Source organism: Acinonyx jubatus, chromosome C1, assembly GCF_027475565.1.
Source record: "Acinonyx jubatus isolate Ajub_Pintada_27869175 chromosome C1, VMU_Ajub_asm_v1.0, whole genome shotgun sequence".
Lineage (NCBI taxonomy): Eukaryota > Metazoa > Chordata > Mammalia > Carnivora > Felidae > Acinonyx > Acinonyx jubatus.
Window position 1 is genome coordinate 35908801 of NC_069381.1, and position 27587 is coordinate 35936387.

General features: G+C 37.2%; 1 protein-coding gene across 14 annotated transcripts in view; it reads left to right on the forward strand.

The window, feature by feature from the left end:
- Window positions 1-27587, forward strand: part of MAST2 (microtubule associated serine/threonine kinase 2) — a 227256-nt gene that overhangs the window by 92085 nt on the left and 107584 nt on the right. For 12 of the 14 annotated variants that reach the window (XM_053213514.1, XM_027059306.2, XM_027059308.2 and 9 more), the window contains one exon: window positions 1630-1661. In XM_053213514.1, coding sequence (XP_053069489.1) covers window positions 1630-1661 — 32 coding nt within the window. The remainder of the gene's footprint in view (window positions 1-1629; window positions 1662-27587) is intronic. The other 2 variants (XM_053213473.1, XM_053213483.1) reach the window with 1 other exon arrangement.

Consider the following 27587-nt stretch of genomic DNA (forward strand, 5'->3'; position numbering starts at 1 on the left):
TTAGTATGTTTTGTTGCTGCCCCGGTCTTTTTTGAGAGTGTTCTATATTGTTACATAATATAACAAGTATATGCTATTTATCTTATTTTTTTTTAACATTTTTATTTATTTTTGAGAGACAGAGAGAGACAGAGCGCAAGTAGGGGAGGGGCAGAGAGAGAGGGAGACACAGAATCCGAAGCAGGCTCCAGGCTGTTAAACTGTCAGCACAGAGCCTGATGCGGGAGTTGAACCCACAAACTGTCAGATCATGACCTGAGCTGAAATCGGACGTTTAACCGACTGAGCCACCCAGGTGCCCCTATCCTGTTTACTTTAATACTCACCCCCCATTCCAATATCTAAAACAGGACTAAATCCAAGGTTTTTAAGAGATTCTAAGTTTGTATGTCTGTGGAGATATATCTGAAAACTCATATATTCTGGATATATATTTTAAAGCTAGAGCTATTAAGAATTCCTGATGGATGTGATGTGTATGTGAAAAACAGAGGAGTCCAGATGGTTAGGGTTTCAGCTTAAACAACCAGAAGAATAGAAATACCATCATCTAAGATGGGGAAAGGCTGTGGTTGGAATCAGTTTTTGTGGAAAAAATGGAATCAGTTTGGGACATGTTGGATTTGAGGTGTTGAGTAGGCAACTGATTGGAAGTGTCAGGAATTTGGGAGATAGGTCTGGGAATTGTTAGGGGGGAGGATAAATTGGTATAATCATTTTTGGTAGTAAGTTTTGGTACTTTATGACTTAGCAGTTCCACATCCTATATACTTCAAGAAACTTTTTATAATGTGCATGAGGAAACAAGGACAGGCTATTTATAGGAGAATTGTTCTGATGGAGAAGAAAAACATGCAAAGAAAATTAATTTTGTTTCCTGAAGAATGGATAAATAAATATTATAAATAAGTGACAAAATAAATTTATAGAGTGAAGTAATGTGTGAAAGTGAAAAATATCCACATAGGTGAATCTCCCAGTTATGATGTTCAAGTCAGCAGATTTTTAAATATATAATTTAAAAACATATAAAACAATACTAATTATTTATGAATATATATGTAAGAAAATATAAAGACATATGGCAAAGATAAAATACTCAGAATAGTTAGGTGGGGACTTAGGGGAGTGAGACCTAATAAATTTTGAAAGCAAGTCACAGGGACCCAACTGTTCTCAAGCCAGTGGTGAGTATAGTCATCTCTTTGTTATATAATTTTTGTACTTCTTTGTCTAAAATGTTTCTTAAAGAAAAATTCCATGTCATTCCTTCATATCTCTGACTTAATGATAGGTGAATCCTTTCCAGTGCCATCGACAGTTAATGGCTGGCCCAGTGAATATCTGGAATACTCTCCACTGGTGAGATGGTTCCATCTAGTGGGGAAAATGCTACAAGTACTCTGTGAGATGTTACTTTGGGAAGGAAAAATAAAGAGGTGGTAGTTTACCTGACTAGTCTTTATTTAGAAGACTAATCACTGAATTTAGAAGATAAGGGAAGAAATTATCATTTGGAAATATTTAGTTTTTGCCATTATTAAGATAATGCTGTAGGACATTTAATGCAGACCTGTAGGACTTAGAGGTGTCCTTATTTCTAACTTGTGTTTGTGCTTTGTTTTTCAGAAGGAGTTGAGCCTTCCAAGAAGAGGCAGCTTGTAAGTTGATGATTATTATGATTATGAACACCTGCTTAGGAATCCTTTCTGGGGACTGTTCTAAGTATTATTTGGAGGAATCTCCCTCATGGGGTGTGTGTGTGTGTGTGTGTGTGTGTGTGTGTGTGTGTGTGTGTGTGTATGTTCTCCTTGTGGACTCTTCTCTGTCAGGGAAGCTGGGGGCCAACTAACTTTTGTTGCTAGGTCAGAACCTCCCCTTTGCCCCCATCCCTTCTCACCCCAAATCCTCTCCTCTGTCTCAGTTTTTGCCTAGTATTTGGGAGAAAGCTGCTACTTAAGTACCCATCACAGTTTTATACTTGTGTTTTGGGATTTACCATTTTGTTGTTGTTTTTAACAGACTCAAGCTTTTCGAGAACATTCAGGTTGAAACTCTTAGCATCTATATCTGTCTCATAACATGGGACTAGAGAGAGGCCAACTTTTTTGACAGTTGGGGGTAAGGGCAGCAGCTAAGTTTGGATTCAGGGTAGGAATAAGGTTTTCTTTCACCTGTTTGTTCTATTCTGGCTTTAGGACCAGGGAAATTGGTGAAAATCTTTGTCCCTGGACCTTAATTACTTTGTATTTTCTTGGCTTGCTTCTTCTCTGAGAATTCTATTGGGGCAGTACTGCAAATCTGGCTAATCAGAATCATCTAGAATACTTCTTAAAATTCTTCCCCCCACCGCAAGTATTTATTTAAATTCTAGTTAATTAACATACTGTGCAATATTGGTTTTAGGAGTAGAATTCAGTGATTCATCACTTACATACAATACCCAGTGCTCATTATAACAAGTGCCCTCCTTAATACCCATCACTCATCTAACCCATTCCCCACCCACATCCCTCCATCAACCCTCAGTTCTCTATTTCTAAAGAGTTTCTCATGGCTTGTTTCCCTCTCTTTGTTCCCCCTTCCCATATGTTTATCTGTTTTGCTTCTTAAATTCTTCATAGGAGTAAATCATGTGGTATTTGTCTTTCTCTGACTTGTTTCGCTTAGCATAATACACTCTAGCTCCATCCACGTTGTTGCCAATGGCAAGATTTTATTTTTGATGGCAGAGTAATATTCCATTGTATATGTATATATTATATCTTTTTGTTTTGGAGTTTATTTTGAGAGAGAGAGAGCACACGAACAAAGGAGGGGTAGAGAGAGAGAGGGAGAGAGAATCTCAAGCAGACCCTGTGCTGTCAGTGTAGACCCTGATGTGGGGCTGGAACCCATTAACTGTGAGATCATGACCTGATCTAAAACCAAGACTCAAATGCTTAACTGACTGAGCCACCCAGGTGCCCCCATCTTCTTTTTATTTTTTTAATGTTTATTTATTTATTTTGAGGGGAGGAGAGGCAGAGAGAGAGAGAGAATCCCAAGCAAGCTCTGTGTGTCAGTGCAGGGCCTGATGTGGGGCTCAAACTCACGAACCATGAGATTATGACCTGAGCCGAAATCTAGAGTCCGATGCTTAAGTGACTGAGCCACCCAGGCGTCCCATATATCACATCTTCTTTATGCATTTATCTATTGATGGACATTTGGGCTCTCTCCATAGTTTGACAGTTGTTGATAATGCTGCTATAAACATTGGGGTGCAAGTACCCCTTCAAATCTGTATCCTTTGGGTAAATATCTGGTAGTGCAATTGCTGGATTATAGGGTGGTTCTATTTTTAACTTTTTGAGGAACCTCCATACTGTTCTCCAGAGCGGCTGCACCAGTTTGCTAGAATGCTTGTTAAAGTTCTGAACAGATTCTGAACTTATTTGAATCAGAATCTCCATATTGGGGCCCAGGAAAGCTGTATTCTTATGTACCTGCAATCCACACCCACCATGATTTTGCTAAGATTTGGGAAACTCTTAGGAAATAGTGCTATGATTAAATAGTGGCCTTGAAACTTTTCCATATAGAGCATATAAGGAGAAGGACACAACAGTATTCATATTTATTTATTAAGTGTACTTTATACATCTTATGCATTTTTTGTAAATGTATGAAACACAATGTAATTCTTTCTGTTACTGTCATTTTAGGATTTAGTTGTATAAAAATGCCCTAGTAATTAGTTGTCCTGTGAGATTTTTGTTTATAAAGCCCCTTTGTCTGCTTTATGAAAGCTCACTGTGATTTGACAAGAAGAATCTCAACTTAGGAGTAGGAAACCCTTACACTTTGGTCTTAGCTTTGTCACTTAATCAGCTTTGTAAATGTAGACAAATCACTTTATTTCCTAAACCTTAGTTGTCTTATCTATAAAATGAAGGTCATGACCTTTGTCTTTCTCTTATAGTTATTGGAAGGATCATTTAATACATGTGTTAGTGCTTCGTTTCTTACAATATTCTCTTTTTAAAAAATGTTTATTTTGAGAGAGAGAGTGAGAATGAGCTGGGAAGGGCCAGAGAGAGAGAGGGAGAGAGAAAATCTGAAGCACACTCTGCACTGCCAGTGTGGAGCCCAATGTGGGGCTTGAGCTCATGAATTGTGAGACCATGACTCGAACCAAAATCAAGAGCTTAACTGACTGCGCCACCCAGGTGCTCCATTTCTTACAATTTTCTAAGGTGTATTAGTGTTAGAATTCTTCTTCTTTTTTTTTTTTAAAGGTTACTCATTTATTTTGAGAGAGAGAGAGACAGGAAGAGAGAGAGAGAGAGAGAGAGAGTCAGAGAGAGGAGGATACAGAGAATCCCAAGCAGGCTCTGCACTGACAGCAGATGTGGGGCTCGAATCCACAAATCATGAGATCATGACCTGAGCCAAAACCAAGTCGAACACTTAACCAACTGAGCCACCCAGGCACCCCAGCTTTAGAATTCCTGTAAATCTATTGGGTTAAATTTGGATACACTTTGGGGCACCTGGGTGACTTGGTTGAGTGTCCGACTTTCGCTTGGGTTATGATCTCACGGTTTGTGAGTTTGAGCCCCACATTGAGCTCACTGCTGTCAGCACGGAGCTGCTTCAGATCCTCTGTCCCCCTCTCTATACCCTTCCCCCACTTGTGCTCTCTCAAAAATAAATAAACATTAAAAAAATAAAAATTATAAATTTGGTTACACTTTTATTATTTAAGAGCCACATTCCTTTATTTAAATTTAGTTCTACCTAAATGGAATCTCAATTCCACGCTTTCAAGTATCCGGAGTCTTCTAAAAACTGAGGAATGGTGCTATCAGGGCTCTTAATGGAGTCATCTACCGAGTAAGTATAACATAACTAAAAAGGAGTGGCTTTTCAACATCATGTTCAGCAAATATTTGTACTTTGTCACTCGTCCTTTTTTTTTTTTTTTTAAGATTTTAGTTTTAAGTAATCTCTACACCCAATGTGGGGCTCAAACTCACAACCTGAGATCAAGAGTCGCATGTTCTACAGACTGAGCAACCCTGTACTTGGTCACTATTCTACTGTTTCTGGCATTTTTTCTTTTGATTCCTCTTATTTGTAAGTTCTCTGTGATTTGCTCTTTGCTAAAGATTAGGTGAAATGAATCAGGGCCTGAGGCAGGTAGCTTCTAGGAGTGTATGCCTCCAATGAATGGAGTTTGCTGAGGAGGACAAAGAGGAGAAGAAAGGGTATCCTGGGAAAATGTTTTTTATTTGAAATTGGAGGAATTTTGGGTCATTTTAGTTTTAAATTCAAGGAATATCTTGGTCATTTTAGTGGTATCTCAAGTTAGGCTTATTATAACTGCCTTAAAATATTTAATTGACCAGAATCAGAAATACTTTTGGGGTGCCTGGGTGGCTCAGTTGGTTGAGCGTCGAATTTTGGCTTAGGTCATGATCTCACAGTTCGTGAGTTTGAGCCCCGCATTGGGCTCTGTGCTGACAGCTCAGAGTCTGGAGCCTGCTTCAGATTCTGTCTCTCTCTCTCTCTCTCTCTCTCTCTCTCTCTCTCTGCCCCTACCCAGCTCACGCTCTGTCTCTCCCTCTCTCAAGAATAAACATTAAAAAAAAAAGAATCAGAAATACTTTTTAATAAAGTAACTCACATTTAAACAATTGACCATGCAGTAAATGCACACTAATACCTACTATGTGTTGGGCACTGATCTAAGTTTTGAGGCTATAAGATTCAATTAGCTACATCCTTCTATTTTTAAAAAAATTTTTTGATGTTTATTTTTGAGAGAGAGCACAAGTGGGGAAGGAGCAGAGAGAGAGGGAGACACAGAATCCGAAGCAGGCTACAGGCTCTGAGCTGTCAGCACAAAGCCTGATGCGGGGCTTGAACTCACAAACTGTGAGATCATGACCTGAGCCAAAGTTGGCACTTAACCGACTGAGCCACCCAGGCACCCCTACATCCTTCTATTTTGAGGATTTATTTTTAAGTAAGTCAGAGGTACCTTAATGCAAACAATAGTTTTTTTATCTTTAGTATTGGAGGAGTAGACAAGTTTCATTCTGGAAGGAAGCCAGAAATCCTGGATACTAATCTATGCTTTGCCACTAATAAGTTATGTGTGGTTTCCACAGGAACTATAATTTCTGAGCCTGAATTGTCTCACTTATAAAATGAGGCAGTTGGCTTACCTCATCTCTGTGCTTCGTTATCTCCCCAAATAATTGAAGCTCCATGGTACCTCTTTTGCACAGAGCTGGTTAAGTCTTTGTAGGAAGTATGCAGTAGGAAGCAAAGGATGGCTTAGCATTTGCAGTAGAGAAGCCAGGAAGGTAAAAACCACAAAACATAAGATGTTTGAGTAAGTTTAATGAATACTTAAAAGTTTGTAGTAAGTGTGGAGAAATTGATGTTAATAAAACAAGTGACTTAGCCATTTGTCCCATTATTTCTTGTCCTTGTAGCTGAATCTGGAAGTTTTAAAAATTACTATAATTGTCTTGGGATGCCTGACTGGCTCAATTGGTAGAGCATGCAACTCTTGATCTTGGGGTTGTGAATTTGAGCCCCACGTTGGGTGTGGAGATTACTTTTTAAAAAGTTATTGGGCGCCTGGGTGGCTCAGTCAGTTAAGTGTTCAACTCTTGATTTTTGGCTCAGGTCATGATCTCACGGTTGGTGAGATTGAACCCTGCATTGGGCTCTGTGCTGACAGTGTAGTGCCTGCTTGGGATTCTCTTTTTCCCTCTCTCTGTCCCTTGGCCTCTCCCTCTCTCTCAAAATAAATAAGTAAACATTAAAAAAAGTTATTACAATTATCTTATGAGTCTTGGTTTGGTTAGAAGGAGAAGGAACTGTTGTATTTATATCCCTGTTTGTCTCTGTTCCATAATGGCTCTTGCAAGAGCAGATGCTACTGTATGCCCATTGCAGGTATAAAGCCTCATTTCCTTTGGCATTTTCTCTATAGTATACTTTATAGGTAGAGAGAGATTTGGAGGTTGCATCTAGTCTGGTGTCTTGCCTTTTGAGAGAGAGTCAGGTTCATTCAATAAGCGTAATTTTGAAAGTAGCTGAGCAATATAGAATAAATGAAATTCAGTAATTTTGCAGGCTATGACTCATTATGCTTTTTTGTGTAATATGATCATTGCATTAAAATGAATAGGAACTAAAAGATGGATTTTTAGATATATGTGATATCTTGGCATTCTACAAAATACTCTTCCATCTAACAAGTAATCCCTCCAATGTCTCTACATTGGGAAGTAGAAGTATAGCTTAGAAATGAAGAGCTTGGGTTTGAGAGGCCAACCTGGGCTTGAGTCTTGCCAATGCTCTTGACTAAGTGTTTCCTTGTAAAACAAGTTAGTGTGTGTATATATATATATATATTTTTTTTTTTGCCTCTATTCATTTGTTCATTTGTTTAAATTCATCCATCCATCATATTTATTAAGTTCTTACTATGTGCAGGCACTATTCTAGATACTGGAGATAAAGTAGGGTTTAAGCAAAGTTTCTACTTCAATCCCTGGAGCAGGGATTGAAATTTTAAATTGTGTTGTCTAGGAATATTCTCATTAAGGTGACATTTGAGCAGAGAACAGAAAGAGTATAGAATGAGTGATGCTGATGTGTCTTGGGCAAGAGTAGTCCATGTAGAGAATACGCATGTGCCAAGGTTCTGAGGTGGGAACATGCTTGCCGTGTTGGAGGACAGCAAGAGGCCAAGGTGGCTGTTGGTTAGTGAACAGTGGTATTGGGACTGATGATGGTGGTGGGGCATAGAGAATATGAGGCAGAGGCTGGATTTTGTAGTACTTGTGGGCTACAGAAAAGATTTTGTATTTTCAGCTGATTGGGACAGAAAGAGGGTGGATAATTTTAATCAGAGAAAGATGTGATCTGCCCTAGGTTTTTGTTTTTTCTTTTTTAAAATGGAAATTTGCTTTACTGGGGTATAATCCACATGTCATATAATCACCATTTAAGAGTATACAGTTCACTGGTTTTTAGTGTGTTCACAAGGTTTTACAGGAATTACCCACTATTTTAATTCAGACATCTTTATCACCCCAAAAGAAAAACCCCTACTTGCTAGCATTCATTCCTCATTCTGCATTCCCCCTAGTCCCTGGTAACCACTAATCTACTTTCTATCTTAATAGATTTTCCTATTCTGAGCATTCCATCTAAGTGGAATTATATAATATGTGGCCTCTTATGTCTGGCTTCTTTCACTTAGCATAATTTTTTAAAGTCTCATCCATGTTTGAGTTTGTGTCAGTACTTTGTTCCCATTCAAGGCTAAATAATATTGCATAGTATGTATGTATCACATTTTCTTTATCCATTATCTGTTGCTGAACATTTGGGTTGCTTCCACTGTTTGGCTATTGCAAATAATGCTGTGAACATGGGTGTACAGGTATTTGTTTGAGGCTCTGCTTTCACTTCTATTTCAGGTAGATACCAAGAAAGGGAGTTTTCTGGGGGTGCCTGGGTGGCTCAGTCGGTTAAGTGTCGCACTCTTGGTTCTGGCTCAGGTCATGATCTCAGAGTTTTGTGAGTGTGGAGCCTGCTTGGAATTCTCTCTCTCTGCTTCCTCACTCTTGCTGTCTCTGTCTCTCAAAATAAATAAATAAACTTAAAAAAAAAAAAAAGGAAGGGGAAATTCTGGATCATATGGTAATTCTCTGTTTAACTTCTGAGGAACTACTATACTGCTTTCCACAGCAGCTGCATCATTTTACATTCCAACCAGCAGTACATGAGGGTTCCAATTTCTCCACATCCTAGCCAACACTGGTTATTTTCCATTTTTAAAATAATAATCATCTTAATGAGTGTGAAGTGGTATTTCATTGTGGTTTTACTTTGCATTTTCGTAATTACTAGTGATATTGAGCATCTTTTCACGTGCTCATTGGTCATTTGTAAACCTTCTTTGGAGAAATAAATTTCTTCGCCCATTTTTGAATTGGGTGATTTATTCTGAGTGCTTAGTTGTTGGAATTCTTTATATGTTCTGGATATTAAACTTTTACCAGATACATGATTCGCATATATTTTCTCCCATTTTTTGGGTTGTATTTTCCACTCCCTTGATAGTGTCCTTGATGCACACATAAAAGATGTTAATTTTCATGAAATGAATTGATTTATTTTTGTTGTTGTTGTTGTCTGTGCTTTTGGTGTCATATCCAAGAAATCATTGCCAGATCTAGTGTCCTAAAGATTTCCTCCAGGTATTTTCTTCTAAGAATTTTATAGGTCTAGCTCTTATGTTTAGGTCTTTGATCTATTTTGAGTTACTTTTTGTTTATGGTATAAGGTAAGTATCTAACTTCATTCTTTTGTATATGAGTATCTAGTTTTCCCAGAATGATATGTTAAAAAGACTGTCTTTACTCCATTGGAGTAAATATATTTTGTATATTTGACCATATATACGAGCATTTATTTTGGGGCTCTCTATTCCATTGGTCTAAATGTCTGTACTTATACTAGTACCACACTTTTGATTTTTATAGATTTGTAGTAAGTTTTGAATCAGGAAGTGCGGTATCAAAGAACTAACTTTGTTCTTCAAGATTGTCTTGATTATTTAGGGCTGCTTGTGATTCCATGAGAATGACAGAAGAGTTTCTCTATTTCTGCAAAAACATCATTAGGATTTTGATAGGGATTGTATTGAATCTATAGATCAACTTGGGTAATATTATCAGATTGACCAATATTGTCTTCCAGTGTGTGAACATAGGATATTTTTCCATTTATTTATGTTTTCTTTAATTTCTTTCAGAAATGTTTTGTAGTTTTCTTTTTCAGTGTACAGGTCTTTTACCTCCTTAGTTGAACTTATTCCTATTTTTAAGTTTATTTATTTTGAGAGAGAGAGAGAGAGTGCAAGCAGGGAAGAGGGGCAAAGGGAGAAAAAGACTTAAGCATACTCCACACTTAGTGTGGAGCCTGACATGGGCTCAATCTCATGACCGCAAGATCATGACCTGAGCCAATATCAGGAGTCAGACGCTTAACTGACTGGGCTACCTAGGCTCAGTTGTTTTACTTTCTTGATAGTGACCTCTGATGCACTGAAATATGTAATTTTGATGAAGTCCAGTTTATTTGCTTTTTATTTGGTTGTACTTTTGTTATCATTATCTAATAAACCATTGACTAATTCAAGGTCTAATTTTTTCCTGGGCCTTAATACATAAAGGTAACTAAGTAATGACACAGAGAGAGAGTAATGCTATTGAAAGAAGAACTTACTACTTACAGTTTCTCCAGGAGAAAGGATCATGGCAGGCCATGCAGGCCACATGAAGAAAGCACCAGATTTGGTTAGGAGACAGAAAGGAGCAAGGGAAAAGCCTAAACCAGAGCTTTTATTTGGGTTTCTACAGATAAGGCAAGGGCAGGCAGGATAGCCCCCTTATGACTGGCTATTTTGAATAACAATGGTGGGTTCTGGACTGTAGGGGTGATTTTTAGTGATCTGGTACTTGGCCCTGAGTGATACAGGGCAGGGGAAATATTGGCTTGTTGTATGAGTGTGATAAATTAGCTTGGGAGTATGGACTCAGGTTTGGTCAGAAGGTTTGTAAGAGGATTTTTGCGTATTCACAAAAACTGGATTGCAGGGGAGATATAAACAAGTTTGGCTGTTAGTTTGGCTCTATGATTAATAAATGCCAAATGGGGGGTGCCTGGCTGGCTCAGTTGAGCATGCAACTCTTGATCTCAATGTTGACTTCAAGCCCCACATTGGGTGTAGAGGTTACTTGAAAAAAAAAAAAAAAAAAAAGGCCAAATAGGCAAATACAGAATCTAAGAAAACGGAACAATGTTGTGATGATTTACCTCTATTTCCTTTTAAGAGTTTTATGGTTTTAGGGGCGCTGGGGTGGCTGAGCCTGTTGAGTGTCCACATTCAGCTCAGGTCATGATCTAATGGTTTGTGAGTTCGAGCCCCGCATCGGGCTTACTGCTGTCAGCACAGAGCCCACTTCAGATCCTCTGTCCTCCCCTCTCTGGGCAACCCCCCCAAAAATAAATAAAAACATTAAAAAAAAAGTTTTATGGTTTTAGCTCTTACTTTTGGTCTTTGAGTCATTATTAATTTTTATATGTGGTGTAAGGTAAGGATTTGATTTCATTCCTCAGAATGTGGATAGCTGTTGTACCAGCTCCATTTCCAACTTTTCTTTACCTACTGAATAGTTTTCTTAGGTGTTAATGAAGTCACTTCATACTCAGAGTGTGGGGAGAATGGGAGTGAGAAAGTAGGAAAGTACATGAAGTTAGAGAAGCAGGGAAGTGAGAAAGCAGGGAAGTACATGAAGTTAGAAAAATCACTCAAGATCATGGTAGCTTAGACAGGGTGGCAGCAGCTGAGGTAGTAAGAAATGGTTAGGTTCTGGATGTGTTTTGAAACTGACAATATTTGTTGATAGTTAACTTTAGTATATGAAAGAAGAATTGGTGGTGACTACAAGATTTTAGGGCTGCATAGCTAGATGAATATGGTTGCCATTTACTGAGCAAGATGGGGAATATGTGAGAGGAGCAGGGGTGTTTTCTTTTACTGTTCTTGGGAGGAGCAGAAGTGGGAGTTGAAAGAATCAGGACTTTGGTGCTTGATTGGCATCCAAGAAAGGGTGTTGATAAGACAATTGTACATATGAACTGGGGGATCAAGGTATGAAATCTAATTTGGAGATACATATTTGCAGATTGACAACATATAAAAGATATTCAAAGTTATGAGATTGGATGATAAACTCCTTAAATGCTACTCAAATGTGGTCAGCTGACTGGTGGATGGTTATAGAACTGTTACCAATTTGCTGTGAATTAACTACAAAAATTTAGAATAAGCAAGTGATATTGTTGTAACCTTCAAGCATTTGATCATTTTTGTTATTTCATATCTATTGCATTTTATAGTGGTTTGCGATGGATTAAAATTTTCACCTGGTCCTTCACCACAGCTAGTTTGAGCAGCACTGACATGGTGAGTGAGTGAGTCTAGGAAGAACAGATAGAAGGACTGAGCCCTGGGACACTTGAATATTTACTGGTCAGGGAGTGAGAATAATCCATCAGTAAAGAAAACTGGAAAGGAGCAGCCAGTAAGGTTGGAGGAAAACCAGAAAAGAGTGGTGTTTCCAAAGCCACAAGAAGAAAGTATGCCAAAAGCTGCTGACAGGTTATGTAAGATGAACACTTAAGAATTGACCTTTGGATTTAGTAATAGGACATTCCCTATTGGTGACCTTTAGTGAGCAGTATTGGTCAGCAGTGGGTATAGAGCTTGATTCAAATGGGTTCAAGAGAGAGTGGGAGATAGTATTATCTATGTAATATTTGGGTTAAAAATATTTAACTTCAGTCTAATATAGGAAGAAGCAGAGAAGTCCTAACTGAGGGGGCAATCTGTAGAAACTACTGGCCTGGACTCAAAAATGTTGAAGTTGTAAAAGATTGAAAAAAAAAAAAGACTAAGGATGTATTCTAGATTATTGGAGACAAAAGAGACTTGGTGAATAAATGCAATGCTTGATTCTTGGTTTGATGCTGGATTTTAAAAAATAGTTGAAGGACACTATTGGGACAATTGAGGACACTTGAATGTGGACTTTTATTCAATAATGTTGTTGTGTCAGTGTTAAACTAACTTACTTTCTTTCTTTCTTTCTTTCTTTCTTTCTTTCTTTCTTTCTTTCTTTCTCTTTCCTTCCTTCCTTCCTTCCTTCCTTCCTTCCTTCCTTCCTTCCTTCCTTCCTTCCTTCCTCCCTCCCTCCCTCCCTCCCTCCCTCCCTCCCTTCCTTCTTTCGTGTGTTAAACTTCCTTATATGATGGTCGTGTGGTGGTTCTCCCTTGTTAGGCTAGGGATTAATTGTAGATGAAGTATTTGAGAGAGGAGGTGTTCGGGTGTTTACAAATGACTTTCAAGTGGTTCAGCTAATTAACCAAAAGTAATTGTGTGCATATGTGTGCAGAGAGAGAGGAAGAGGAGTAGGGAGAGAAAAAAGCAAATTTAAGTGAAAGGTATATAGAGTTTCATTTAATTATTCTTGCTCCTTTTCTGATATTTTGGGGGAGGAGTAAGTGAGTAATATTATTTCAAAGAGATTTGGTGAAAAGAAGATTATAGAAATCAGGTGATAGCTGGAAAAGGTCATGGAGCTTTTTTGCCCTCTTTTAAAAATGTAGATGGGCGATATTACATTATGTTTGTATGTCAATGAAATTATCCAGTAGAGAAGGAAAAGTTGATGTGTGAGAGAGGAAGGAACAATTGCCAGGGTGTTTTTGAATAGGCAAAAACGGAAGACACATCTAGGTACATATGGAAATGCTGGCCTTAGGAGCTTTGACAGTTTATCCCCAGTAGCCTTGGTTACCTCAGTTTATCTGTAAAAGATTATGCATGTAAAGTATATGACATAGTGCCTGCAATTAAGCCCTCAGCTCTTTGTTATAGAAGTTAGTGCAATGCCTATTATTAGTAAACTTTCAAAAAAAAAAAAAAACCAAAACTACCCAGTAGTTTATTACTGTTTTTATTATTAGCAGGTCATAATTACCTGTTAGAAGCTGTAAATTCTTCAGAAAAACAAATTAGTGTTAAAACCCCAAAATTCTACCTAGTAAATTGGAAGATGTAATGGGCTTTATTAAATGATCGATGAGTCAGACAGCATCCCACCTAACAAGTAGAGGAAAGCTCCAAAGGGATATAGAAAGGGAAAGGTTTTTAAAGGCAGGACAAGGAAGTTATAAACAGAAAAAAGTGTTATTTATTTGAGGTGAGGTCACCTACCTTTGGGGATGAAAGTGTTTAAGTTGGTGGATTATCTCATATTCCTGTGAGGGATGGGGAGGGCACATGTGACAGATTACCCTTATTGGTGCTGACCAGAAAATTCTTGGCCGATAAAGACTACATTTCTGGGAGAGGTTATAAGAGCAATTAGGTTAGGTATTAAGCCTCACTTTGGTGACTTGGCCTAAATGATATTTAGGGCCTGTAGATTTGTTTTGTTTTGTTTTGTTTTGATATTAGAAAGATCCCAAACCAAGTTAAATGAACAATAGTGTATCTTAGAAAAGCCACAGGATATTCATGACTGGCTTTGGTCACTTAAGGGAAGAGAACAACTAAATTTCAATATGGGGAAGGAGAAAATCCAGGCCTTCAATGATAAGGGGCTTTGTTGGGGCAAGTTGGTTATGTAAGTTCTCTTGGCCTGGTTCATACCATTTATTTTAGGTGTAGCTCTCTGAAATAAAAATCATTTTCATTTTTAGAAAGCTATTTCATATTTAAGCCCACCTTGATATTTTTCAGTGCATTAAAAAATCTAGTCTAGAATATCAGACCTATCAGACCTAACTCCTATCAGACCTAGAGGAGCTGATAATCTTGTTGAAAGTATACAGGGGCACCTGGGTGGCTCAGTTGGTTAAGTGCCCAACTCTTGATTTCAGCTCAAGTTGTGATCTCATGGATTCGTGAGATTGAGCCCTACATCCGGCTTTGTGTTGATGGTGATGAGCCTGCTTTGCATTCTGTCTCCCTTTCTCTCTGCTCCTCTCCTGCTCACAATCTCTCTCTCTCTCTCTTCTTAAAAATAAATAAATAGGTGCACCTGGGTGGCTCAGTAGGTTAAGCATCTGACTTTTGATTTCATCTCAGGTCATGATCTCATGGTTTGTGGGTTTGAGCCCTGTGTTGGGCTCTGCACCATCAGTGTGGAGTCTGCTTGAGATTTTCTCTCCCTCACTCACTTTCTGTCTCTGTGCCCCTCCCCCACATTTGCTTTTTCTCTTTCCCTGTCAAAATAAATAAACTTTAAAAAATAAACATTTAAAAAAAAAGTAGACATATCTGTGGAAAAAGAATTGAGAAAATGAAGTTCTAAAGTTATTTTTATTTGTTTTCCAAGCTATGGGAGTATTATATTTTGCTTTTCCTCAATTGGACCAGTACTGAATGGCTTCCCTTCCCCAGTTCTGTGAGGGAGGCCTCCTTTGGCACTTCCTTTCAAATAGGTTTTTGTTTGTTTGTTTGTGAATTTCAGTAATAATTAGACCCTACACTTTAGGAGTTCAGTGTAAATACTGTTTATGTCTCTAGTTACCCAGAAAGTAAAACTTTTCTAATACCCATTACAACTTAAAGTAATTTTCCTTATATTTCTTGAAATGTCATTGCTTTATTTCTTTGAGGCTATGAGCAGTTAGTTCAGTGGAGGTGAAGAATGGACTATAGGAGTAAAGAGGTAGCTGAAGCACCTGTCATAGTGTGTGTGTTGATATTGGTGACCTTTATTCTTAGAGTCCTTGGGGATAGTTATCTTTTTGCATTGTTGGCTTACTCATTTGGGCAGTGGACTTAGACATCGGATATTGGATGAAAGTGAATGCCAAGTGTGTGCAATGATAGGCAGCGAGCAGGGAGGAGTTCCTGGGGCTCAAGGATATGATGTGTCTCACTTTGCCCCTGTGAAACTGACATGTGAAACAGTATTATGTACTTTCCCACTCTGATGCAACTTGATGGTATTTGCCTGGATAAATGCTTCTGGAGAATGTTCTAAAAAGAGATACCACCTGCTACACATAGTAAACCCTTTGTGTTGTATCTGTGGTGCCTGCTATAGGGCTATGGTTTCTCTATGAACTTTGAAAATCAGGAAATTTTTGTAGCTTTAAGCATGTTGAAGGCCAGAGCCATAGCTTTGTGCTACACTTTATAGTCTGTCTTTTTAAAAAAAATTTTTTTTTAATGTTTATTTGTTATTAAGAAACGGAGACAGAGCATGAGCATGGGAGGGGCAGAGAGAAGGGAAGACACAGAATCTGAAGCAGGCTCCAGGCTCTGAGCTGTCAGCACAAAGCCCAGTGCGGGGCTCGAACTCACAAACTGCAAGATTATGACCTGAGCTGAAGTCGAATGCTTAACTGACTGAGCCACCCAGGCGCCGCCCCCCCTACCTTTTTAAAAATTGGGCTTCTATAGGAATTGATTTCACATAGGTACACTATCTCTCTAGTGGGAAGGCAGGAATTGGCAGAGTTTGGCAGGGATGGAAAAATAGTCATCACTAATTTCCTAGCAGGACCCATTTTGTTGTTAAAAAATAGATATGGTTTGTTAGTGACCTGTGAGTATGTGGACATAGGACTTGAAAATTGAAAATTTTTGAGAGCCCATTTTGTTACTGTTATTTTTAGAATTGCTGTTGTTATGCTAATCATCCTCACATTTTAATCTCTAGACCTCACAACTACCAATTCACTATAATCTACTTGGATATCACAGAAATATCTCAACTTTAGCATTTATAAAACTGAAGTCATTGCCTTTCACAAAAACCTGCTCCTCTCATATTCTCTAGCTTACTAAATGGTACCACTTCCTGATAGAAAACTTTGTTATTCTTGTTACCTTCCTCTTCCTTATACCTATAACTCCTTTCTATTATACCTCAAATATCTCTTAATTTCCTCTACTTCTTTCTACTACCACTGGTATGTCCATATAGTCCAAGCCATTGTAATCTCTTGGCTCTACTACTGCTATAACTTCCTAACTAGTCTTTCTTTGTCTATCACCAGTCTGTCACCCATCTATTACACAATAACTGGAAAAAAAGCTTTTTAAAGTGCAGATTTGATTATTAGATGTTTATGTGAACTTGCTTAGTGAATTTTTTGTTACTCTTAAGATGATACCTGAAAGTCTTGACATGGTCCATAAGACTATATACATAATCTGGTTCCTGTCTTTGTTTCCATGTTTTGCACAGTATGTTCCCTGGACCTGGAATCCTCTTTCATATTTACCTTGCTAGCTCCTACTTTCCGTCAAATGTCTGCTTTTATCTCACTTCCTTATGAAAGGCTTTTCTGACCTCACCCTTACCTTGCTGTCCCTAGACTAAGTTGTATTTCCCAGAAAGTACTTTCATTAAACCCTGTACTTTTCCTTTATAGCTTTTACAGCAGTTGTAAAGAATTAGTTGTCTGTCTTTTCCCACTGGATGATCTGTTAGTCTGCTTGGGCTGCCATAACAAAACACCACAGGCTTGGTGACTTAAATGACAGAAATGTATTTTCTCAGTTCTGGAGGCCAGATGTCTAAGATCTAGGTGCCAGCAGCATCAGTTTCTGGAGAGGGCTCTCTCTCTGGCTTGTAGATAATGCTTTTTGCTGTGTGCTCACATGGCCTTTTGGAGGGGAGTGGGAGGGGGGAAGGGTATGTGTGTATGAGAAAGATTTTTTTTTTCCTGCTTATAAAGCCACTAGTCCTTTCAGATTAGGGCCCCACACTTATGATCTCATTTAATCTTAATTACTTCCTAAAGACCCTATCTCCAAATATAGCCACATTAGGGGTTAGGGCTTCAACATTTGACTTTGGGGTGGTAGGGGTACTGTTTGGTCCATAGCAAATGGTAAGTTCCATGAGGTCAGGACCCATGTTGTATGGGTATACTCTGTCCTTGAGGCCTGGTATAAAGTTTAATACATAGTGGGCAGTTAGGCCTGTTCCTAACATTTGTTTGTCCTGGAACAAGAACATAAATAGAGATATTAAGTTAGATTTTTATGTAATGCTAACAAATTGTAAAATAAAACACCTTCTACTTTCCTATCCTGAGACATACATAGCTTCATAATAACAAATTACAAAAATAATTGTGTGAAGCTGTTGGTTTTTTTTAATGTTTATTTATTTACTTAGAGAGTGAGCAGGGGAGGTGCAGAGAGAAGGAGAAAGAGAGAATCCCAAGCAGGCTGTGTGCTGTCAGTGCAGAGCCTAATGTGGGGCTTGAGCCCAAGAACTGTGAGATCAGGACCTGAGCCAAAACCAAGAACTGGATGCTTAACTGACTGAGCCACCCAGGTGCCCACCCGTGAAGCTATTGATTTTAAAAAATGAATGTGATATTTTGTCTAACTCAATAATAATGAGGCAGACGTTGCAGCCAGTTCAGAGAAGTGAAAGAAACATAGCTTGATATGTTTAAAGAAATGTTGAACTATATTTATAAATGGTTACTAAACTGGAGTTTTCTGTGGGGAGAAGGGAAGTCATTTGAACCTCAGCTCTACAAAATTTATTTATAATATCTATAGACAAGAACTGTTTGTATCAGTATCAATTACCTATAACTTACAGAGTTGGAAAATAGCTGAAAGGCAATAAAAGGCTAGAACAAGTAGTGTATTCTCTAAACAGTACATAGTTTCCCATCAGATGATTGTTATCTCTTCTTTGCTTATTCCAAGTTTCCTTATAGTCTCACCCTTTTGATCTAACGCAATCTCAAATATTATTCTTGATTCACAAAACAAGATTGGTCTCATTAAGTTTGGCTTGGTTATTTAAATAGGGGTAGCAATAATGTTAATTTTTCATGTTGACCTTTTTAATTTGCTTTTCTGGAAATTTTGTAAAGAATCTCAGATTGAATTTTAAAAGCCTCTATTGTTTTTTTCAATTTTTTTAAAGTTTATTTATTTATTTTGAGAGAGTGTGAGCAGGGTAGGACAGAGAGAAGGGAGAGCGAGAATCCTAAGCAGGCTCTGCACTGTCAGCTGAGAGCCTGATGTGGGATGTGAACTCATAAACCGTGAGATCATGACTTGAACTGAAATCCAGAGTCAGACCCTTAACCAATTGAGCCACCCAGGTGCCCCTCTATTATCTGTATTTTGAGTCTAGAAAGCAAGCTTAAGAAATATGCTGTATTATATTTCATCAGCAGTACTGATACATTTGGGTGAATTCTTCTTTTCTCAGTATCCCCCAAATGTCCTAAGGGTCCTGGGCCTTCCAGGAAGTGACCTTCCTTACCACCTAGAAGGGTGGACCCTGGAAAGCTAGGTACCAGGGCAGTTTTCCTGGGAGGGTTTTGTAATTACTGGTTCCATAAAGTCAACTATAGTTCCTTAAAAGTGGCTTATTATACCTGATTAAATAAGTAAACATCATTCTCAAATATGACATTTCAGACAAATACTTTTTGTATAACTTTTTTTACAATGATATTTTAAGGGCATTCAGTAAGTAAATTCAGCAAGACTTTCTCAAATCTCACTGGGGAGAGAGTCTTTGAGAATCATGATTCAGGAATATTGCATTTATAAAAGCAAAGGTTACTAAATTTTTTAGAGTTTAGATAGCTTAAGAAGGAAGAGAGCAGGCTTCCTTACATATCTAGAAAACAGACATTAAGACAGTATTCCAAACAAATCACTATAATCATCTCTTATTAGTTCATTTAGTCCTGTGTAATTAATTTTCATTTCACTGGATTTAGTTTAGTGGTCTGCTTCTCAACTAAAAAGAGTTCTGGAAATTCTGACTCAGTCCCGTGGAATGGTCTGGAAGTTGTCCAGTTGTTCATGCAATGGTATCAGAAGCCTGTACCCAAGAGTCTATTCTTTGAAGTGTCAGTAGTTTGAGATACCTGCTACAGTTCTTTTCCAGGGGGCTCTGAGACCATCCTTTATTAAAAAACAAACAAACAAACAAACAGATTTGGCTTCTAGTTTATTGCAGATCCTTCAGACTAGCATCTGTGTAAAACAGAATCTCTCTGTAGATGACAAAGACTTAAAATAGCTGTGGTCAGTTTATACTGGTAATTTTTAAAGGTGAAAGGTCTAATGAGAGTTTACAACATGAATAATGCAGCTAACCAGCAAGTTCTTCCTGTGTCATACAAAAAGAATATTAAAGCCAATTCAAAAACGTTCTAACAAAGTGTCTCTAAGAGTAGTTCTTTTCAAGAACTGTCAAGGAAGACAGTGAATATTATAGCTGATTTCTAAAACATGAATGAACATAATTTTTGCAGAGGAAAAAAATCTTGACATATAACATATAAAATCTTATGGCATAATATATGTACCAAGGCTATACTAAGGATCTCAAGTAAAAAGATTTAGTAAGTCTGGTATAAGTCCTAGACATCTACCTAGAAGATTCAAATTTTAAAAGTAAGATTGTTACCAAGTAAGCATTTTATTTATTTATTTATTTTATTTTTTAAAGTTTTTTTTTTAATTTAAATAATCTCTATACCCAACATGGGCTTGAACTCATGACCCTGAAATCAAGATTCTCTTGCTCTTCCAACTGAGTCAGCCAAGTGCCCTATTAAGCATTTTGTTTTATTTACCTGTTTTTTATTTTTATTTATTTTTTTAATGTTTATTTATTTTTTGAGAGAGAGAGTGCATGTTGAGGAAGGGCAGAGGGAGAGGGAGAAACAGAATCTGAAGCAGGCTCCAGGCTCTGAACTGTCAGCACAGAGCCTGATGCAGGGCTCAAACTCACAAACTGCGAGATCATGACCCGAGCTGAAGTCGGTCGCTTAACCAACTAAGCCACACAGGTGCTCCTTATTTTTACTTTTTTAATTAAAAACATTTTTTTAATGTTTATTTTTGAGAGAGAAAGAGACAGTGCGAGTGGGGGAGGGGAAGAGAGAGAGAGAGGGAGACACAGAATCTGAAGCAGGCTGCAGGCTCTGAGCACAGAGCCCAACACAGGGCTTGAACCCACGAACTGTGAGATCATGACCTGAGCTGAGGTCGGAGGCTTAACCTACTGAGCCACCCTGGCGGCCCATTTACTTTTTTTAAGTTTATTTATCTGAGAGAGACAGAGTGAGAATGGGAGAGGGGCAGAGAGGGAGGGAGAGAATCCCAAGCAGGTTCTGTGCATGGTCAGCGCAGAGCCCAGTATAGGGCTTGAACTCATGAAACCATGAGATCATGACCTGAGCGGAGATCAAGAGTCAGTTGCTTAACTGACCGAGCCACACGGGCACCCCCCAAACATTTTAAATAATAACTCAAATTAAGACTGGAAACACTAAACTCTTATTTCCCAAAATCTGGCAAAACACCATTGGGACTTGTAAATAGAAACCTTATGTATAAAGAGGGCATTGACAAATCTCTAAGAGGAGCTTCCCATAAATTATACAATGTTTAGGATATTTATGTTAATTTTACCTGTCCAAATTTAAACTAGGGAGGGCTGAGCGTCTTTTCTGATTTGAGAACTTTTCTCATGAAACTTATCAAAAGTAAAAAAACAAATCTAATTATTTCTAGTACATTTGAAAGGACACCTTGTGATTTTTCCAGGGATGCTATGGGATGTCTCTAAGATAGCTTTAGTTAGTAAAAATATACTGAAAATTTTATTTTCTATATTTAGGATCTGATTTTGGGAAGGCAAACCTTCAAGGAGTTGTCAGTGAAAATGCTTAAGATAGGAGTGTTGGTGCTTGAGAAATAATACCCAGGTATTTTACCAGGGTGACAATAAAACATTTTAAAATGAGCATTGAAGGTAACCAATTTTAAATAACCACAATTTTTTCATGAGGAGCCTTTGTTTGTTTTCTTAAGTAATTAAGGACATAATTAGTCAGTATAAAGCAAAGAAAATTATTCTATTAAGACACAAAATGATTGCTATCTGGGCATATTACACAGAAAAAAAAAAGAATAGCTTTTAATATTGTAGGTGAAAGCGATAAACTGTAAACCAGGGAAATTGGCCCATCAATACTGAACAAACTTAGCTAAGATTTTAACCAGTTCATAGCTTTTCAGACTTGTGGCGTGGTATTATAAACCATGGCAAATAAAATTCTCTTGCTAAGTTTTGTTCATTATTTTCCTTTATATTCTGTAACATATTTACAATTTACTTGAGGACATTTCTTAGGGGGTCATCAAGGTCAAATTTAATTAAAAAATTTTTTTTAATTTAATTTATTTAAATTCACATCCAAATTAGTTAGCATCTAGTGCAACAATGATTTCAGGAGTAGATTCCTTAGTGCCTCTTACCCATTTAGCCCATCCCCCCCTCCCACACCCTCTCCAGTAACCCTCTGTTTGTTCTCCATATTTATGAGCCTTTTTTTTTTTAATGTTTATTTTTGAGAGAGAGAGACAGAGTGCGAGTGGGAGAGGACAGAGAGACAGACAGACAGAATCCAAAGCAGGCTTCAGGCTCTGAGCTGTCAGCATGGAGTTGATGCAGGGCTTGAACTCACAAACCGCGAGATCACGACTTGAGCCAAAGTCAGAGGCTCAACCGACTGAGCCACCCAGGCGCCCCAATGAGTCTCTTCTGTGTTGTCCCCCTTCCTGTTTTTATATTATTTTTGTTTCTCTTCCCTTATGTTCATCTGTTTTATCTCTTTTTTTAATTTTATTTTTTTATTTTTTAAAATTTATATCCAAATTAGCATATAGTGCAACAATGATTTCAGGAGTAGATTCCTTAGTGCCCCTTACCCATTTAACCCCTCCTGTAACCCTCAGTTTGTCCTCCATATTTACGAGTCTCTTCTGTTTTGTCCCCCTCCTTGTTTTTATATTATTTTTATTTCCCTTCCCTTATGTTCATCTATTTTGTCTCTTCGTCTCTTCATGTCCTCATATAAGTGAAGTCATACGATTTTTGTCTTTCTGTAATTTCACTTAGCATAATACCCTCCAGTTCCATCCATGTAATTGCAAATGGCAAGATTTCATTCTTTTTGACTGCTGAGTAAATACTCCATTGTATATATATACCACATCTTCTTTACCCATTCATCCATCGATGGACATTTGGGCTCTTTCCATGCTTTGGCTATTGTTGATAGTGCTGCTATAAACATGGGGGTGCATGTGTCCCTTCAAAACAGCACACCTGTATCCCTTGGATAAACACCTAAGTAGTGCAGTTGCTGGGTTGTAAGGTAGTTCTATTTTTAGTTTTTTCCCTACTGTTTTCCAGAGTGGCTGTACCAACTTGCATTCCTAAAGTGATACTAACATGCAGTGCATTTATCATTGCTATCTTAAAATGAATCAATAAGTAAACATTTAAAAATGTCTCAGACTGTCCAGCCAATCATAGTCAACCCATAAAATCAAGAGCTAATAATAATGTTTTGAGGTGCTAAGTTTTGAGATTATTTAAGTATGTTAAAGATGTTTGTGTCCTCCCAAAATTCAGATGTTGAAGCCTATCCCCCAATCTTCTGGTATTTGGAGGTGGGGCCTTTGGGAAGTAACTAGACTACCACAACAATCAATATGTAGGATATTTTTATTACCCAAAACATACCTTGCATGGTTTTGCAGTCAATTCTCCTTCCACCCTTGGCTCCAGGCAACCACTGATCTGCTTTTTGGGGCTATAGATTAGTTTTGCCTATGGCAGAATTTCGTATGTGAAAATCATACAGTATTGACTCTTTTGTATTAGGCTTCCTCATGTTCCTCAAGTACTCCTGTTCATTTTATTTATTTTTTTAAAGATTTTTTTAATGTTTATTTATTTTTGAAAGAGACAGATTAGGAGTTGGGGAGGGGCAGAGAAAGAGGGAGACACAGAATCTGAAGCAGGCTCGAGGCTCTGAGCTGTCAGCATACTGCCCAACGTGGGGCTAGTACTCTTGTTCCTTTTAATGATTAGTATTTTCTTGTGTAAATATACCACTATTTGTTTGGTAGATATTTGGGTTGTTTCCAGTTTTTGGATATTATGAATAAAGCTGCTATGATCACTCATGTACAAGTCTTTTTATGGACATATGTTTTCATTTTTTTGAGGTATATAACTGCGAGTGGTCCAGCCATTAAAATAGTACCCTAATCATTGCTACCAGCAATGGGAGTAGCTTAGCCATAAACAAACCTAACACAAAACCTGATTATATAGAGGAAAATTAAACTTATAAAAGTAGAGAGTCAGCAAAGTTCAGATTGCCACTTAAAATTTACCTTTAGAAGTTAAGAAAAGATATGTGTGGGCAGCCCACATGAGGTACACTTCTCATCTGTGGCTCTGTGAGGTGAATCCATTGGGCATTTTGGTGGAGGACTTGCAGTACTGTTTAACAGGTAATTTTCCAAAAAAGAAAATCATGGCTCTTATCTAGATATAAAATGAAAACATTTAAAGATTAAAAAAAAGGCCTCATCATTAATGAGGGAATCAGATGTTATAACCAGTTATCAATTTTTCCATTATCAATATTTATGATTGAAAGTTGGCAAAATATCAAGGATCATAATTTCATTAATATTGTCCCCATATTGATACTCATCTGTTTGAGCAATAAAGGCAAGCAATTCATAAATTGTTAAAATGCCTATACTTTTCCTTGGCTTTATTTCAGCAAAATCACTATGTTGTAATTAAGATTGTTTAAAATAAATGGTATTATCTTTATGTCAATTATATCTCAATAAAACTAGGAAAAAATGTTAAATAATTCATCAATATTGTATATTATATATTGAAATTGTATTTTGAATATACTATATTACATTAAATAAGATATATTAAAATTTTAAAAATTGTGTTATCAAGATAACAAAAATTGTTGTTATCTTGTTACTTTGATCAAAGTAACAAAGATTGTTATCTTTGGCACTTTGAACAAGTGCCAAATTAACTTTCTTGAGGCATTTTATTTCTTAACATTATTAAAAAATAAGTTCTATTTAGGGGGTGTTTATTCTGCAGATGAACCATGAATTTTGCACATCAAACTTTGTGATGAAGTTTCATAAATAATTGTCATCATGGAAGATATTGCACAATGTTGTAATATCACCTTATAAATTACTGTCACTTTTATTGCAATTTCACCATTTCTTAAAAGCAACGTCTAGGGCCTTATAACATTTGTTAAGGTCTTCTTTAATCTTTTCAGTGCTGGGATATTATAAACAAAACCAACAATAGCAGTATGTTCATACTAAATCTTAATAATGTTGCTGGTTCCAAAGTAGTCTATAGAGATCAGTTTAGGATTATTTGGCAGTGACTCTTCTTTATAGTCATGTATGGTGAACATAATCTAAGGTGGCCCCCATGGTTTCCTTCTCCTCTGGGTGTTGACACATTTGTGTGTTGCTCCTCCCTTTGAATGTGGACACTACCTTTGACTTGCTTCTAACAGAACAACAGAACATAGTACAGGTGATGAGATATCACTCCTTTGACTATTTTATGGTATGTAAGACTCTGTAGTTAGTAGGCTCACCATAGAGACTGTACTTGTTTGATGAAGTAGGCAGCTGTGTTGGAAAAGCCCATGTGGCAAGGAACTGTAGTAGCTTCTAGGAGGTGAGGTGGCTTTCAGTTGATATCCAACAAGCAGCTAGGGCCCTCAGTTTTACAACCACAAGGAAATGAATTCAGCCAATTACAATACTGGGCTTAGAAGTGGACTCTTTCCCAGCCTAGCCTCCCTTATGAAAATACAACCTAGGCAACACTGTGAATGTCTCACTTTGTGAGACCCTAAGCAGAGGACCTAGCTAAGCTGTGCTTAAATTTTTATTCACAAAAACTGAAATTAATGAAAGTTTGTTTAAAGTGGCTATATTTGTGATAATATGTTATTTGATAGAAAATGAATACATGATACAGATGTACTTATTATATTTTCTTGCTTTAATTTCTGTATATTGCAATGTCAGTTTCATTACATCTGGTATGTGGAAATTCTTTTGACTAAATTATTTTTAATCTTTTAAAAGGTAAAAGAGCCAAACTGCTAAACAGATTTCTTTCGTTTTTGTCTCCCCATCAAATGGTAAATGTTAAGTGTTTAAGTTTGTAAAACCCATTACATAATTCTCCAAAAATGGTTGTATCATTTTATACTCCCTCTAGTGATATTGAGAGTTCTAGTTGGCCCACATCCATACTAACACTTGTTATGGTCAGACTTTAAATTTTAGTCATTCTAGTGGGTGGGTAGTGGTATCTCACTGTAGTTTTAACTTGTATTTGCCAGATGAAAAATGATGTTGACCATGTTTCTCATGTACAAATTGGCTATTTGTATATCTTCTTTTGTGAAATGTGTGCTCTAGTCATTTGCTCACTTAAAATGAATTGTGTAGTTTATTATTATTACTAAGAGATGTTTATACATTCCAGATATAGATCTTTTGTCAGATACATTGTGACTGTATTCCTCCGGTCTATGGCTTGCCTTTTTCCTTTGAAAAATATTTGCAACGGTAACTTTCAAAGAGCAAAAGGTCAACCTCCCTGGTGGTCTAGTGGTTAGGATTCGGCGCTCTCAAAGAGCAAAAGGTCTTAATTTTTATATTGTTTAGCTTGTGAATTTTTATTTTTTGTGAGTTCAATTTGTGAGTATTCATCCTATGTACATCCAAGAAATCCTTGCATGTCCTGAGATCATGAAGATTTTCTCCAGTGTTTTCTTCTAGAAGTTCTGTAATTTTAGCTTTTACATTTGGGTCTTAGTCCCTTTTGAATTATTTTTTACTTTAAAAATTGTGATAAAATACATATAACATTTAATTATACACATTCTCAAGTATACAATTTAATGGCATTAAGTTTATTCACAATGTTGTGCAACTATCACCATTATATTTCTAAACTTTTTCATCACCCCAAGTATAAACTCTGTAGCCTTTAAGAAATAAGGCTTTCCCAGCCTCCGGTAGCTCTATTGTACTTTCTGTCTCTATGCATTCACCTATTACAGGTACTTCATGTGAGTAGAATCACACAATATTTGGCCTTTTATGTCTGGCTTATGTCACTTAACATAATTCATTTTGTCCATATCTTAAGTCAATTTTGGTAAGATATTTTTTGAGTTTTTCTTTTTTAATTTTTAGTGTTTATTTATTTTTGAGAGAGACAGAGTGTGAGCAGGGGAGGGGCAGAGAGACAGAGGGAGACACAGCATCCAAAGCAGGCTCCAGGCTCTGAGCTGTCAGCACAGAACCCGATGCCGGGCTCGAACCCACAGACTGTGAGATCACAACCTGAGCTGAAGTCGGACGCTTAACTGACTGAGCCACCAAGGTGCCCCTTGAGGTTTTTAATTTATCTTATTGGCATAAGTTGTTCCTGGTATTCTCATTCTTTTATTGTCTGTTGAAGTGTTGCGATAGCCCATCTTTTATTCCTAAGAATGGTAATTTGTGTTTTCTCTCCTTTGCTTCTTGATTTGTCTTACTAGGAATTTTTTTTTTTTTTTTAGAGTAAACTCTACATCCAATGTGGGGCTTGAACTCACGACCCCAAAATCAAGAGTCACAGGCTCTAAACTGACTGAGCCAGCTGGGTGCCTCTGTCTTACTGGGATTTTTATTAATTTTATTAATATTTTCAAAGAACCCACTTTTGGCTTTGTTAATTTTTTCTATTTTTTGTTTTCTGTCATTGATTTCCTTTTAGAAGCATGTCCTAAACCATTGAGGCTGCCTCTAGACCTCAGGACAGGGCTCTTCTGTTCCTGCCCCCCCCTTTTTTTTTAATTGAGATGTAGTTGACAGACAGTGTTTTAGTCATTGATTTCTGCCTTTACTTGTATGTATTCTTATATTTTGATTTTTAAATTTTAATTGGCTTTTCTTTTTTCAGTTTTTAATCTAGAGGCATAAATTAGTGTAAGCATTTTATTTTTTATTTTTTTTATTTAAAAAAAATTTTTTTTAACGTTTATTT